This window comes from Brienomyrus brachyistius, chromosome 10 (genome assembly GCF_023856365.1).
Source record: "Brienomyrus brachyistius isolate T26 chromosome 10, BBRACH_0.4, whole genome shotgun sequence".
NCBI classification, from domain to species: Eukaryota; Metazoa; Chordata; class Actinopteri; order Osteoglossiformes; family Mormyridae; genus Brienomyrus; species Brienomyrus brachyistius.
This window is the reverse complement of record NC_064542.1, coordinates 14,483,529-14,497,100: the sequence shown is the minus strand read 5'-3', so window position 1 is coordinate 14,497,100 and position 13,572 is coordinate 14,483,529. Positions and strand designations below refer to the sequence as shown.

At 48.8% G+C, this 13,572-nt stretch overlaps 2 protein-coding genes across 2 annotated transcripts; one reads left to right on the top strand and one right to left on the bottom strand.

The window, feature by feature from the left end:
- Positions 1 to 3,305: 3,305 nt before the first annotated feature.
- Positions 3,306 to 8,799, bottom strand: si:ch211-153b23.4 (uncharacterized protein LOC335392 homolog). Its single transcript, XM_049027484.1, has 9 exons — positions 8,679 to 8,799; positions 7,741 to 7,854; positions 5,875 to 7,545; positions 5,684 to 5,783; positions 5,432 to 5,580; positions 5,190 to 5,302; positions 5,004 to 5,093; positions 4,776 to 4,898; positions 3,306 to 4,496 (listed from the first exon to the last, which is right to left on the bottom strand). The coding sequence occupies exons 1-9, from the start codon at positions 8,743 to 8,745 to the stop codon at positions 4,344 to 4,346; spliced, it is 2,580 nt and encodes an 859-aa protein (XP_048883441.1). The 5' UTR covers positions 8,746 to 8,799; the 3' UTR covers positions 3,306 to 4,343.
- A 1,592-nt stretch (positions 8,800 to 10,391) lies between these two features.
- si:ch211-153b23.5 (uncharacterized protein LOC321177 homolog) lies at positions 10,392 to 13,334 on the top strand. The gene is made up of 5 exons (XM_049027494.1): positions 10,392 to 10,483; positions 11,249 to 11,361; positions 11,836 to 12,007; positions 12,132 to 12,333; positions 12,709 to 13,334. Exons 2-5 carry the CDS (start codon positions 11,254 to 11,256, stop codon positions 12,899 to 12,901), a joined length of 675 nt encoding a protein of 224 aa, XP_048883451.1. The 5' UTR covers positions 10,392 to 10,483; positions 11,249 to 11,253; the 3' UTR covers positions 12,902 to 13,334.
- Positions 13,335 to 13,572: the final 238 nt, after the last annotated feature.

The following is a 13,572-nucleotide window of genomic DNA, read 5'->3' as shown; positions in this document are numbered from 1 at the left end:
TGCCGGCGGACCCCGCTCCCGTGCGGCCGCCGCTGCCGGCGGACCCCGCTCCCGTGCGGCCGCCTTCGCCTGCGCAGCCGCCTTCGCTGCCGCCGCCGCCTGCGCAGCCGCCATTGCCGGCGGATCCCGCGCAGCCGCCATTGCCGGCGGACCCCGCTCCCGTGCAGCCGCCGCCGCCTGCGCAGCCGCCTTCGCTGCCCCCACTGCAGCCACCTGCAGCTCCCGGGCCGGCGCCCCCACTGCAGCCACCTGCAGCTCCCGGGCCGGCGCCCCCACTGCAGCCACCTGCAGCTCCCGGGCCGGCGCCCCCACTGCAGCAACCTGCAGCTCCCGGGCCGGCGCCCCCACAGCCTGACCATGTTCCTGTCCAGGCGCCCCCTCTGCAGCCACCTGCAGCTCCCGGGCCGGCGCCCCCACTGCAGCCACCTGCAGCTCCTGACCGCGCTCCTGTCCCTTCTCCCCCTGTGACTGTTTCTCCCTCGCCCCGGCGAACTCGACCCCGACCTGGGGTCATGTCTGTGTCCCGTAAAGGGAGTTTTGCCTGTCTGTCTTGTTCCCTGTCCCTCGTTGATGGTTTTGGTTCTTGTTTTTCAGGTTTTGGTTCCCTGGTCTCGTCCCGTCCTTCGCCTCCTCCCGGGCGCGCCCGGTGCAGCGCGCCTTTGGGGGGGGGTTCTGTCACGCCCGGCTCGTCCGCTCCTCCTGTGTGCCACGCCCCCTGCTTACCCACGTGTGTTTCCCGAATTGTACCCAGCTGTTTCCGTTTGCTGTCATTCAGTCTTGTGTATTTAAGTCCTGGTCTCCCCAGTTTGCTTTGTCTGTCATTGATGTTTCTTGATGTCTGATGTCCCTTGCCCCGATTCCCACGAATAAACCCCCGTTTTCCCGTATCCCGCTTGCCTGCCTGCTCCTTACCCGCACGATCGCCCGTCAGCTACACCCTGGATCGTGACAGAATGACAGACCCCAAAAAGAAACGGAGGAGACGGAGAGTCCCGCAGGGGACGATCCGTCTCGGCGCCTGCTCGCTCTCCAGGCTTTGGCTCCCGATTGAGGACGAGAGGGAAGTACCCGCCCTACCTCCAGCCCGGAGGCTGACCACACGCGACCCCGATCCCGTGTGGAAGTACTGGTTCTCCAGTGAGGACGAGGACGAGGAGCCCTTCCTCTACCCTTACCCGGAGCCGGAGGCCTTTCTTCCGCCGTCCGTTTTCACGGACATCGCGCCGCCTCCCGCCATCGCCAGGCGCCAGCGGGGGAGAAGGAGGAGACCGGCGATCGCCAGTACGGAGGACCTCCCTCCGTTGCTGCCGGCGGACCCCGCTCCCGTGCGGCCGCCACTGCCGGCGGACCCCGCTCCCGTGCGGCCGCCTTCGCCTGCGCAGCCGCCTTCGCTGCCGCCGCCGCCTGCGCAGCCGCCATTGCCGGCGGACCCTGCGCAGCCGCCATTGCCGGCGGACCCCGCTCCCGTGCAGCCGCCGCCGCCTGCGCAGCCGCCTTCGCTGCCCCCACTGCAGCCACCTGCAGCTCCCGGGCCGGCGCCCCCACTGCAGCCACCTGCAGCTCCCGGGCCGGCGCCCCCACTGCAGCCACCTGCAGCTCCCGGGCCGGCGCCCCCACTGCAGCCACCTGCAGCTCCCGGGCCGGCGCCCCCACTGCAGCAACCTGCAGCTCCCGGGCCGGCGCCCCCACAGCCTAACCATGTTCCTGTCCAGGCGCCCCCTCTGCAGCCACCTGCAGCTCCCGGGCCGGCGCCCCCACTGCAGCCACCTGCAGCTCCTGACCGCGCTCCTGTCCCTTCTCCCCCTGTGACTGTTTCTCCCTCACCCCGGCGAACTCGACCCCGACCTGGGGTCATGTCTGTGTCCCGTAAAGGGAGGGGACACAGACGCAGGGCTGGGGTCCTGCCCGCCCTGCCCCCTGGCTCACCCTGCCTCGCCTGCGCTGGGGCTCGGTTGGCGCCCGCGGGTCCTGGCCCTCCGGGTCGGCTGTCGCCTGCGGGTCCCCCTCCGGTGCCTCGTCGCCCTGCCTCGCTCCCCCCTCCGGTGCCTGGTCGGTCGCCTGGGGGTTCCCCGACGGCGGCTCCTCGGTCGCCTGCGGGGCCCCCACCTTCGGCTCGTCGGAGGACGTCGCCGCCTGCAGCGGCTCCCCCCCTCGCCTTGCCTTCGCCCTGGCCCCTTCCAGCTCCCTCCCTGGCCCCTCCGCGGGTCCCTCGCCCTGTCTCCTCTGCCCCTCCGGCTCCGGCCTCCCGGCCGCCTGCGGCCCCTCCGGCTGCCTCCCGTCGCCCGCTGGGGCTCCCACGGGCTCCCCTTTGTTCCCCCGCCTTCTCTCCCTTCTCTCCTGCCCTGGTCCCTCCTTTGTTCCTCCTGCCGTCTTTCCTCCTTTCTCCGTTCCTCCCGTCTCTGCTCCTCGTGTTCCTCCTTCTCCCTCTGGGTTCCCTCCGTTCACTCCCGGTCCTTTTGTCCCGCCTATTCCCTCTGTGTCCCCTTTTCTGGTCTGTTTGTCCGCTTTTCCTGTCCTGTGTAGTGTCCTGTCTTGGCTTCTGCCTTTGTGTCAGTTTTGCCTGTCTGTCTTGTTCCCTGTCCCTCGTTGATGGTTTTGGTTCTTGTTTTTCAGGTTTTGGTTCCCTGGTCTCGTCCCGTCCTTCACCTCCTCCCGGGCGCGCCCGGTGCAGCGCGCCTTTGGGGGGGGGTTCTGTCACGCCCGGCTCGTCCGCTCCTCCTGTGTGCCACGCCCCCTGCTTACCCACGTGTGTTTCCCGAATTGTACCCAGCTGTTTCCGTTTGCTGTCATTCAGTCTTGTGTATTTAAGTCCTGGTCTCCCCAGTTTGCTTTGTCTGTCATTGATGTTTCCTGATGTCTGATGTCCCTTGCCCCGATTCCCACGAATAAACCCCCGTTTTCCCGTATCCCGCTTGCCTGCCTGCTCCTTACCCGCACGATCGCACGTCAGGTACACCCTGGATCGTGACAGCATGGTGGTGCAGTTTTGTCTCACATCTCTGGGACCCGGGTTCGAGTCTCCACCTGGGTCACATGTGTGCGGAGTTTGCATGTTCTCCCCATCTCCCCATCCTTCTAATTAAAAGATTGCAGGTTTGAATCCCTGACCAGCAAGGCACCACTGAGGTACTCTGAGCAAGGTACTGCCCCTTGGGCACTGAATTAGCTGCCCCCTACTATATAATGTTTGACCCATATGGGTTAAACACAGAGGGCATGTTACGTTGTGGTTTGTCAACAATGGCAATTGATTGCTAAGTTATAATAATAATTAGATATTAAAGGTACACAGTCCACAACAAGTGTTTTCCAAAGCCATTCAGAACTTTAATTATTGGAGTACCTTAGAGTGTGTTAAATTCATCCCCACAAGAGGTTACCAAAAAGCATTACTAGTCATACTGTAGCTTTTTTGGTCTCCTTGAAATTCCACAAAAAATATGATTATTTTGATTCTCCATTGAGGGCAACTTATTTGGAGACTTGAACCCTTAAGGTACAGTACCTGCATCAATAGACCTCACCCTCTAATCAAGGCTTCTGTACAATCATTATACTGTCTGTACTATAGTATCACATACCTCTGCATTGCTCTCACATGAGTACCATCTAAGTGGTAAATTACTGGAAGTGTTAAAAATCACTGTTCACCACTGGGTCTGGTTAATGCTGAGCTGTTCCACATTTGGAATGTTTACCATGTGTACATTGATAAGTAGTATTTTGTCAGGCCAATGGTACTGTACGATGCTGCATGGCCCCCCACAACTACAGCAAATGTCAGCAAAAACAGATAACATACTGAAGATGGAAGGCAGCAAAACATCTTTTCTTCCATCCATCCATCCATCCATCCATCCATCCATCCATCTACCATACAACATCTTATTCTGTAAAGGGTTATTTTTACCCATAAATATGCAACATTTAAATGCTCCACTAGCAGTGACACCTGTCTGTGGTCTAGTGTATTGCAGGCTTACGGTATTCCATAAAATGTAAGAAAATGAAAATTCTATGTCGACCTTCGGTGCAAAGTATAACTACAAATTCATTGTATAATAAATATTTTACACCTATAAATACTGTAAGGCATCATACAATAATATATACATTTGGTGTGAACTATCTAAAGTATATCATGTATTCCAAAACTGATTACAGCACAAACAAGAAACTGGCTACTAGAATATACAGAGTAATTCCAAATATCCAATATCTGCAGCTGAGCATGAACTTTCCTGTAATCAAAGTGCTTTTGACAACTTTGGCTGTTATGCGCCAGAGCTATTAAGGACTCTTCCTCCTCATTGATGGAGATCAGCTCAGTCTGGCGGTTGGCTTCATTGGTTTGTTAGTGTGGCTGCTTCTTTATCCTGAGCCATCTCTGCCGCATCCTTCTCCTCCTCTCTTGGTTCGATGGCGTCGGCTTCAAAGATGGGGTTGACCTGACCCAGTTTGTGCTTCCTCTGAACCTCCTCAAAGATCTGCAGCACCTGTGCATTAATACAGAGTGATGATGAAGGTTCTGGGTATGCAACAAGATCACATCTCACTTTATCTTATCTCAAAAGATTAATTTTGAATGAATTTCCAGAATATTTCATTTATTTGTGCACTGTGTTTATTTTGCTTGCTGTGTGCTGTCTTTGCGACTTGTCCGTTTGGCACTATATGTATGTTTGTCTATGTTCTTCCTGCTGTATGCACCAGAATTTTCCCCTGGAATCGATAACATTAATCTTAATCTTAATACACAGGTAGTATCTTAATACCTTTGACTTGGGGATAACGCCCACTCTGAAGAAACCTATTTGTCCGCTCTCGATCTTGGTGCAGTCTACAACCGTGGAAGCAATGTTCTCTGGGGAAGGACCATCACAGAGCACTCCATCAACCTAGAAATGTTTTGGCCAAAATGAGGTACGATGACAATAAAATGACAGCTGTAGAACAAGGTCTCGTAAAATGCATTTAAAACTCCAGGCAGATCGAGCCTTCACCTTGTGCCCTAGCTTGGCGTAAACCTGGTTGTGATGTGTTGTGTCAGCTTCTCCTGTAGGGTTGGCTGATGTTACAGCAATGGGTCCCACCTAAAATCAAGTAAGTGAGAATCAATGCATTGAAGTTTACATGTAGCAACCCACAAGGAACAAAAACAGGAAACATTAAACATGGAAGTGACATACCAAGTCCATGAGGTGTGTGGCCACAGTGCAGTCAGGGTTTCGGAGAGCTATGCTTTGTGGGGTGCCAATGTATTTTGCCGAATCTCCCAAACCAAAATGATCCATCCAGGGACCTGGGGGGGACGGAAATTCTGAATAATTGAAAATACTGCCCAGCACACGTTCCTGATTCCCTACCATGGTGGCACAAGTAGATAAAACTGTATCCCCCCCCGCATCTCATACTTCATGATGACTCTCACCTCTAGGGATGACCATACTAATAGAGGAAGGCCAGGCAGCCTCCATGAAGTCCCAGAGCACTGGCCTGATCAGATGTTTGGCTGGTGTTAGCTGCTTTATACTGGAGATCCACAAAGACATGGGCCTGTCCTCGGCTTGCACCTTGGTCCTGCAAGGCACATTACACAACGTGATGCCTTCATCCAAAAATCTTTACTACTCCAGCAAACACAGCTTATTGGAATCCATTCATGACTGGGTGAGAGACCTACTTATATGCTTTTAATACTGCATCAGGCCGGTTGCAAGCTGCCACGAGCACGTAGACAGTATCGGTAGGCATGCCGCAGATGCCACCGTTCTTCATGATATCTGAAAGCAGAGGCACAGCATGATCTCAGTTCCGTAACAGGCGTCTTCCCTTCTGAGCTATACAGTCAATGCTGACTACAGCCATTCTCACCTGCAATCTGCTGGACGGATGTGGCCTTCCGGGCAGGTACATGGGGACAGCTATCTCTGCCCCCACCAAAGCCACGCAGCTTGATAAAGGGATCACCAAGTGGCAACTGTGGCTTCTGGAAGGTGCTGTTGAAGAGGCTAGCCAGGAAGCAGTAAAAACTCACCAGCCCAAAGATGATGGTGACGCCGATGTCGTAGCCGTAGGGCAGCACGCCCACCGCGTCCAACAGGAAGCTGATGAGTATGAGCTGGAACACAAGAGAACTCACGACCCAGGCCTTGTTGAGGAAAAGAGCCCCAACAGTCACAAAGCTGTTGAAAATCATGAAGCAGATGATTCCCACTGCTACGTTGAAGCTTCGGGTGTTACCGTAGAGCCCGCCGTATCGCGTCAGGCCCCACACTGTCCACATCATACCATACAGGATGAAGGCAGTGCTTTCAAGTGTCTTCCCACGGGCGAAAGCCACTGCACCACATAGCAACTGAAGAATACCACCCGGGACCACAGCCCAAGGCAGGATCAGCACGGCCAGGGGACTTCCAGTGCCCACGGCAGCCGTGACGGCGAAAGTCGCCAAGGTGCTGCAGGCATGGCCCAAAATGTCCGCATCAGCATACCTGGAGAAGCCCAGGTAAGGGGCGTGCAGGTCCTCGTCGCTGGATCGCAGAACCAGCCAGCTGGTGCGTGTCAGCAGGGCTTTCAGCATGCCAACCCCCGTCGGTACCTTTCGCGAAGAAACCATGTTGTGCAAGGTGACCAGCAGCATCACAGCAGACGCCACAAAGATGGCTGCCTGCACCCCTTGCGTGCCACCCTGGGAGAAGCCACGTGGCTGGGCGGCAATGGCGATGCAGTAGGCAGCGAACAAGAGCTGGTACAGGCTGTCCACCACGCTCTTCTGCAAGCTGAACACAGCCAGCACCGAGAAGAGCACGGCAAAGACGGCAGGGAAGGGCACCGGCGAATACGGCTCATAGTTGTAGAGTCTGAGCAGCAGGTTGTACCCTTCGGTGAACCTTAGTATGGATGTAAAGCCGTAGAAGGTGGCAGCCAGAGTGTCCATGGCGCGGTAGGATAGGATGCAAACACCCAGCTGGAAGACGCCTGCTGTCCACAGCCAGGGCACGAGGCCGGCTGAGAGATCCGGCACCACCCCCAGGAGGCGGCAAGCCAGCACGCTGGCCGACAACAGGTTCATGATCAGTCCCACGGGGGCCACGTCATTCAGCATCTGGGCCTGCGCTGCTCCCGCCTCCCTCTTCCTCTTCTCCACTGCTGTCCCAGGTAGCTGCACCTCACCACTTGTGATGTAGGAGAGCAGCCGACCGCTCCCAAAATAGGCCCCCAAGAAGGTGACGAGCAGGTAGTTGGCCGCGGTGGCGCCCTGGCCAAAAGCAATGTTGCACAGACCGGCAATCTGGTGAGCGGAGGCCAAGCTGATGGCGAAGGCGCAGACAGAGAGGACCACCTCCTTCTGGAGAACCCCCACCACACCTATGACCAGCAGTGCCAGTGTGAAAGCAGCCAGTCCTGGCACCATGGAGGTCCTGCTGTCTGTCAGTCCCTCCCCAACCAGGATGTTTACTATGCCTAAACCCCACCAGAAGGCAGATATTGTCAGAGATAGACAGACATACAGAGGCGTCCGGGAGAGACTGCGCAGTACTCCTGTCGACAAAAGAAAAAGTGTATCATACATTTAATAAACACGGCCTAAAACTACGTTAAAATTAAACCATAAAAGGGTGACAACAAAAATAACAATTATCAGTGAAATAATAATAGAATAATGTTTACAGAGTTTAATCGACTGCTATCGGACTTAATGCCCACAGCTGATTCGGCACTATGCGGAGTGTTTACCTGTGTATGCCAGCAAAGCGGCGATAACGAGAAGAAGCACTCCCAGTGCGGTGCTGGGAACCGAGTTCGTTTGGGCGGCGTCCGCATAGTCATTCACCAAAAGCAGCAAGGAACCTCGGCGGAAAAGCAAAACAAGTCACGATTTGTGCATTACGGAAAAACGCAGAGCGAAACGAGAGCGTGTGTCTGTAGTGGAGGTAAATCAGCAGGTAAGCGCAAAGAGATCGGGGAAATACTTAAAGCAGTCATTTAATACAACTTTCTTAAAGTTCTTATACGCTGCGAATTTTGATTAATTAAATACGCTATATGAGAAACGATTACAGCCATGTCTTTTTATGATATGATTCTATTTCAAATAGCACAGTACGGCATAAAGACAAAACACAAAGAAATTAACATGCTCAACCAATAAGTTTTATTAAGATGTAGCACGTGGAATTCTACTGCTACTACTACTACTAACAACAACAACATCAACATTAATAACAATATTATTATTATTATTATTGGTATTATTATTGGCAATGCTTTACATCAATTGCACCATCATAATACATTCATAGAACATTAATAGTCAGCATGTATGCCTTAACAGCTTTAATATACATTAATAGCAAACATTATACGATTATCCGATAATAATGCTTGTTATTATCATATGATGTCTGTTATTGATGTATATTTAATCTGTTGAGGTATGTTAGGATGTCAAGATACACTTACACACTGCTTATGAATGCATTATGAAGGCGCACTGAATGTTCTACGAATGCATTATAAAGGCATTATGAAGGTGCAGTTAACGAAAAAGCGTTACCTAATAATTTGTACTAGATGTGCTTTTCACTGCTATATATTATAATAAATAATGAACTATGTATCGTCTCTATACATGTTGTTTAAATTTTCTAGCAAAAAGAGACTGCCATCCATACCTCCAGATATTCCCAAAATACCGATGGAAACGTAAAGTGACTCGATTTCCACCTGCGACGCAGCCATCGCGAATGGAGACGTATAAAGGTGCTCTTGTCCCGGGACCCGTCGGCTCTTTAATACGCTCTCTCACTTGTTTCCCCTCGCTTTGACCCCTCCTTGCTTGTAACCACGCCTTCAAACACACACAAACAGACAGACGCGGATCCGCACCGACACATTGCGGCCGGAAGAGAATTGCCAGGTTTTTCCTTGAAGAACTAATTTTAACCAGACCTTAATCCGAAGGTTACAGTAGATCGCAGACTTCTTCCACATCTAGACTGCACGTATTATTTATTTATTTTAATTAATCTCAGTGAAATATTTTAGTTTGCATTTACATTTACAACATTTAGCAGACGCTCTTTTCCAGAGCTCCTATTAACAGTGCTTTGTAGCCCATTATTATGGATAACTTTGTACAGAACTACCCTAAACCCACCGCCATATAATGTGTTTTTATCAATGTATTAAATAATGTCCCGGATTTTTGTGTATTTTATACAGCACAGGCAAGGAGGGTTCTGGGGTGATTTAGATTAATTTTGGCGCCAAACTTATGGCCTTGGGTTGGGCATATTGGCATTAATATAACATTTGTTTGGTTACATTCAGTGCTGATGCTATAAAAATTACACAAATAAAAGTGTTCTGCCATGCCAAAATGCCCTTTTGGGGAGATCCTAGAACACATCATTCAAGTATACAACTGTACGGTGGGAACACAGTACGGTGTATGTTGAAACCCTTGGCTAACCAACCATCTTTCAAAAGCCTATGTCCCTACCTAGCAGCCCACAACCACGTCTCACGCCAACACTCGCCCTCTCTCTCTTACACACACACGCAAACACATACATTTATAAAGAGTTTTTTTTTCCTAAATGAAATAAACTGGAACAGGCTGATTACTTGGGACAACAAAAGACAATAGATGCAAAAGACAACAGACATTGATTAGCAACTATCATCTGGTGTGATGTACAGTAAAGAAATATTACTTGTGAAAGTTTTTTGCGAATTGACTAGCAGGTAAATTTCACGCAAACACTAGGTAGCTGCAAAGGGGTTGGGGGGGGGGGGGGGGTGGATGAAATGGGATTGATATTAGTTTGGTTCTATGTTTCTGTTTTTTTCTATTATTATATTACCTGTATATTTCAGATCACCTGTTTGTTCACTATGTCATTGTTATTCCGTATGCGTTTATGTAGTAAAGCTTTAATCTTGTTAAAGAAAGTTGTTATAGTGTTTCACAATAAATATTTCAGAAACAAGCTTAAGCTAATGCCAAGACATTAATTATATCATATTGCCTGTGGTACAGAAGTTAGAGGTGTTATGGTAGGAAGGACCTGAGTAGAAAGCAAAGATCCTGAAAATACCAGCCGAATGATGCACAGAACATATAATATTTTTGCCCCCTTTAACACTGATGATTGACTCCATTGAGTCATATTAAAGTTACCTACTCTATGTATGAAGTGGTTCTGTGAATGACTCAGCATTTCATTTTCCTAGCAGCGGGTTATTGTTCCGTCACCCACTTCCTTCTCCTTTAACAAGTCCCCTTTTTTGCAAACAGGATGATATGAGATCATTTTGCATGAGTCTCAGGACGAGCTCTACTCCGCCTTCACAGGTGTGGCCAGGAGCAACCCTATAAAGTCAGTCAGCCCTGAAAGACCGGTCACTCTGACAGGAAAAGCCTTTGGGGAAGACCAAGCTCTCTCACGGTGAATACGCTTAGCTCTTGAACCAGGTGAGAAAATTTCCCACTGAAATTTTACACTAAAATATGTTATGTTCCACTTCCATATTTCCTATGTATGTAAATATTGTTTTCCAGTCCATAGAATTAAAGTTAGAATTAGAATGAACGTACTTAGAGGAAATTAGAGGAAACGTACTTTTTTCATCCAGCAGCAAGAACTTTTAGCACCGACGGAAATATGTGTAATGCAAAAGAGAAGATGCAAAGACAGTACAGATAATATAAAGAATGTAGAAAATGGTTGTTTAAACTTTCTAAAAGATGGGGCAATTGGATAGTCCCCATCTTGCATAAGAGCTGTTGCAGAAGCTAAAGTGCATTGCAGTGTTTGAGTTTTTTTTTCTTCAACATCTTCCTGTATGCAGCTGAATGACTTGCAGAAATGGAACTATTTGCCGCACAAATGCCCAGAGGGCACTGCTGGTGGAGACTCACATTTATTTATTTCGCTACCATGGATACAGGTGCAGCTGAATTAACGTTGCCCCGATACAGCCCGCTAGGGACCTTCTGTAAACAGCCCCACCACAGTATTTGATGTTATAGTGAGGTTCACCAAACAGCGCATAAAATTACATTCATACAGGTGACAGGTGAGGTGGATGCGACTTTAACAGAATGTACTGTATCTTTTTAAAGACTGACAGCTGAGCTTTTCTGCACATCTTGGTCTAGCACCAGTACATGCAAGGTGCCTGATTTGTTCAGTTAATATGAAAGGAGTTTGTGAATGCGTGTCTGGCATCTCCATAGAAACCATGGCAAAGCGCGTGGCAGTGGTACTCTCTGGCTGTGGGGTCTACGACGGCTCGGAGATCCACGAGTCCTCTGCAATACTGGTGCATCTGAGTCGAGCGGGAGCAAAGGTGAGGGGGGGCTCACCAATGAATAGGCCATAATCAAAGGGAGGACCCTAAAACACCATTCTAGGGGCAAACTACCTACTGGTCATCATACATCTTTCCTCAACTATAAAATAGCTATAAAATAAAACAACCTGACAGACTTTTAGAACTCAAAGATGACTGGGTTTTTGACGTTTTTGGTCATGTGATACCCAGCAGCCATACATATTTTATGAGCTGTCTGATTATTGGTCAACCATTATCTGCTTGTCAACACTCAGGCTGTCATTTGAGCTCTTTTTATAGAAAAAACAACACGCAAAGGGAATTTATGGTAAACTCTTGTAAAATAGTTACACCATTTTTTGGGATAAGTTTTAGGTCATCATTGGTTGTAAAGTTATATTACACAATTAACAGCTGATTATGAATAATGTTGTCAAAACGACAGAATACAGATGTGGGACAAGCTCACACATGTGGCTTCTGTTCTAGGTCCAGATGTTTGCTCCCAACATAGACCACATGCATGTGGTGAACCATGTAGAAGGCAAGCCCACGGAGGAGAAGCGTAACGTGCTGGAGGAGAGCGCGCGCATTGCCCGCGGTGACATCAGCGACCTGAAGACTCTGAATGTGGCCGATCACGATGCCGTCATCATTCCCGGTCAGATTAGCTAGCTTGCTGACATGCCTCTTGACCTCCTGCAAACATCTTGATTGATGTGCGAATGTTCCCGTAAATCATGCCGAAGGATGTTTTTTTTTTCCATTTATTTTCATTTTTGCAGGGGGTTTTGGTGTGGCTAAGAATCTCAGTAGCTGGGCCACCCAGGGCAAAGACTGCACGGTGCAGAGTGAGGTAGAGACTGCCATCAAGAGCTTCCACAGCGCTAAGAAACCCCTGGGACTGTGCTGCATCTCCCCGGTCCTCGCGGCAAAGATCCTGCCAGGCTGCGAGGTGACTGTGGGTAGTGACAAAGAGTGTGAAAAGTGAGTATGCATGGATCTTATCGGTTATAATATAGGAAGTAGTTAAGGGACGCTTGAATCTCTCTCTACGTGGTGATGTGTGGCCCTGTGGTTTGGCACTTCCTGCCCAAAATTGCAAGGTCACTTACTTATGTGCTATGGCTGCCATAATATTTTCACCATTGAGCAGCATGTAAGCCCCAAATTCCTATTACTTCACCAACTGCCTGGCCCTATTTTGATAAAATGTGTAAATTTTATTGTCCATTGCATTACCATGCTTTTCAGTTTTTTAAACAGTCAAATTAGTTCATGAAAACATGCAGTAGTAGGACACATTTGGAAAGTGACAGGAATCATGTGCTCATTGACTGTCCCTCCTTGTCTGACATTTAGGTGGCCGTATGCTGGGACAGCCAATGCTGTGAAGGAGATGGGATGCAGGCACGTGAATAAGAATGTTGGCGAGATCCACGTCGATGCCAAGAACAAGCTGGTGACGTGCGGTGCTTTCATGTGTAACGCCCCCATTCACGAGATCTTCGATGAAATGGGTGTTTTTGTATCAGCTGTGATTAAATTAATTTAAATTCAAATGAGGAAGGTCAATTTGCAAGCGTTGTTTCATTTTCAAAATAGAAACAAACTGATTTAATCATCTGCAACAAAATAGTTTCATGCTTTGAATGCAATTAACTGTCCATCACAATTTATTTATGTTTTTATGTTTCCATTAGCAAAATTAATCAAGACTACTGAGATAAGAAAAAACTTGAACAAAAGATAGTAAAACTATATACGTTACACTCTTTTTCAAAATCAAATGAGTCTGTTTTTGTCAAAGGTGTTTAATAAAAGCACTGTCTCCTGTGTTTGATTAATGTTGTAAATGGTCAAAGATAGATAAAACAAAATAGTTTCTGAGGAAAAAAAACTGGAATATTTCTTATAGGTTCCTGATGTTTGTGTGATTTTCTTTGTGTTTATTGCATTGCTGATAAATAAAGTTGTTTGAAAAACCATGCATTTTAATGTTGCCATTTTCCCAATTATATGCTTCATAAAAATTAGGTCACTATAATATTCAGATACAAAATTCCATTTATTAACAGTTCCAGTCTTGAGATGCCATTATTAATTTAAAAAATCCATGTTGAGTATGTCAAGGCCTTGGGACTAGCAAATAATAGAAAGATATGAATGAAAATAGAATGAAAAGCACTAAATAATGTTAAAAGTTTAATAATTAAAATGACAATG

Excerpts from the sequence above, each read along its gene's own strand:
- si:ch211-153b23.4 (XM_049027484.1), bottom strand. The coding sequence starts at position 8,745 with ATGGCTGCGTCGCAGGTGGAAATCGAGTCACTTTACGTTTCCATCGGT. Across the intron at positions 5,784-5,874 it reads ATCCGTCCAGCAGATTGCAG|ATATCATGAAGAACGGTGGC; the intron begins GTGAGAATGGCT and ends CTCTGCTTTCAG. Across the intron at positions 5,581-5,683 it reads GCAGTATTAAAAGCATATAA|GACCAAGGTGCAAGCCGAGG; the intron begins GTAGGTCTCTCA and ends TGTGCCTTGCAG.
- si:ch211-153b23.5 (XM_049027494.1), top strand. The coding sequence starts at position 11,254 with ATGGCAAAGCGCGTGGCAGTGGTACTCTCTGGCTGTGGGGTCTACGAC. Across the intron at positions 12,008-12,131 it reads CGATGCCGTCATCATTCCCG|GGGGTTTTGGTGTGGCTAAG; the intron begins GTCAGATTAGCT and ends TCATTTTTGCAG. Across the intron at positions 12,334-12,708 it reads AGTGACAAAGAGTGTGAAAA|GTGGCCGTATGCTGGGACAG; the intron begins GTGAGTATGCAT and ends TCTGACATTTAG.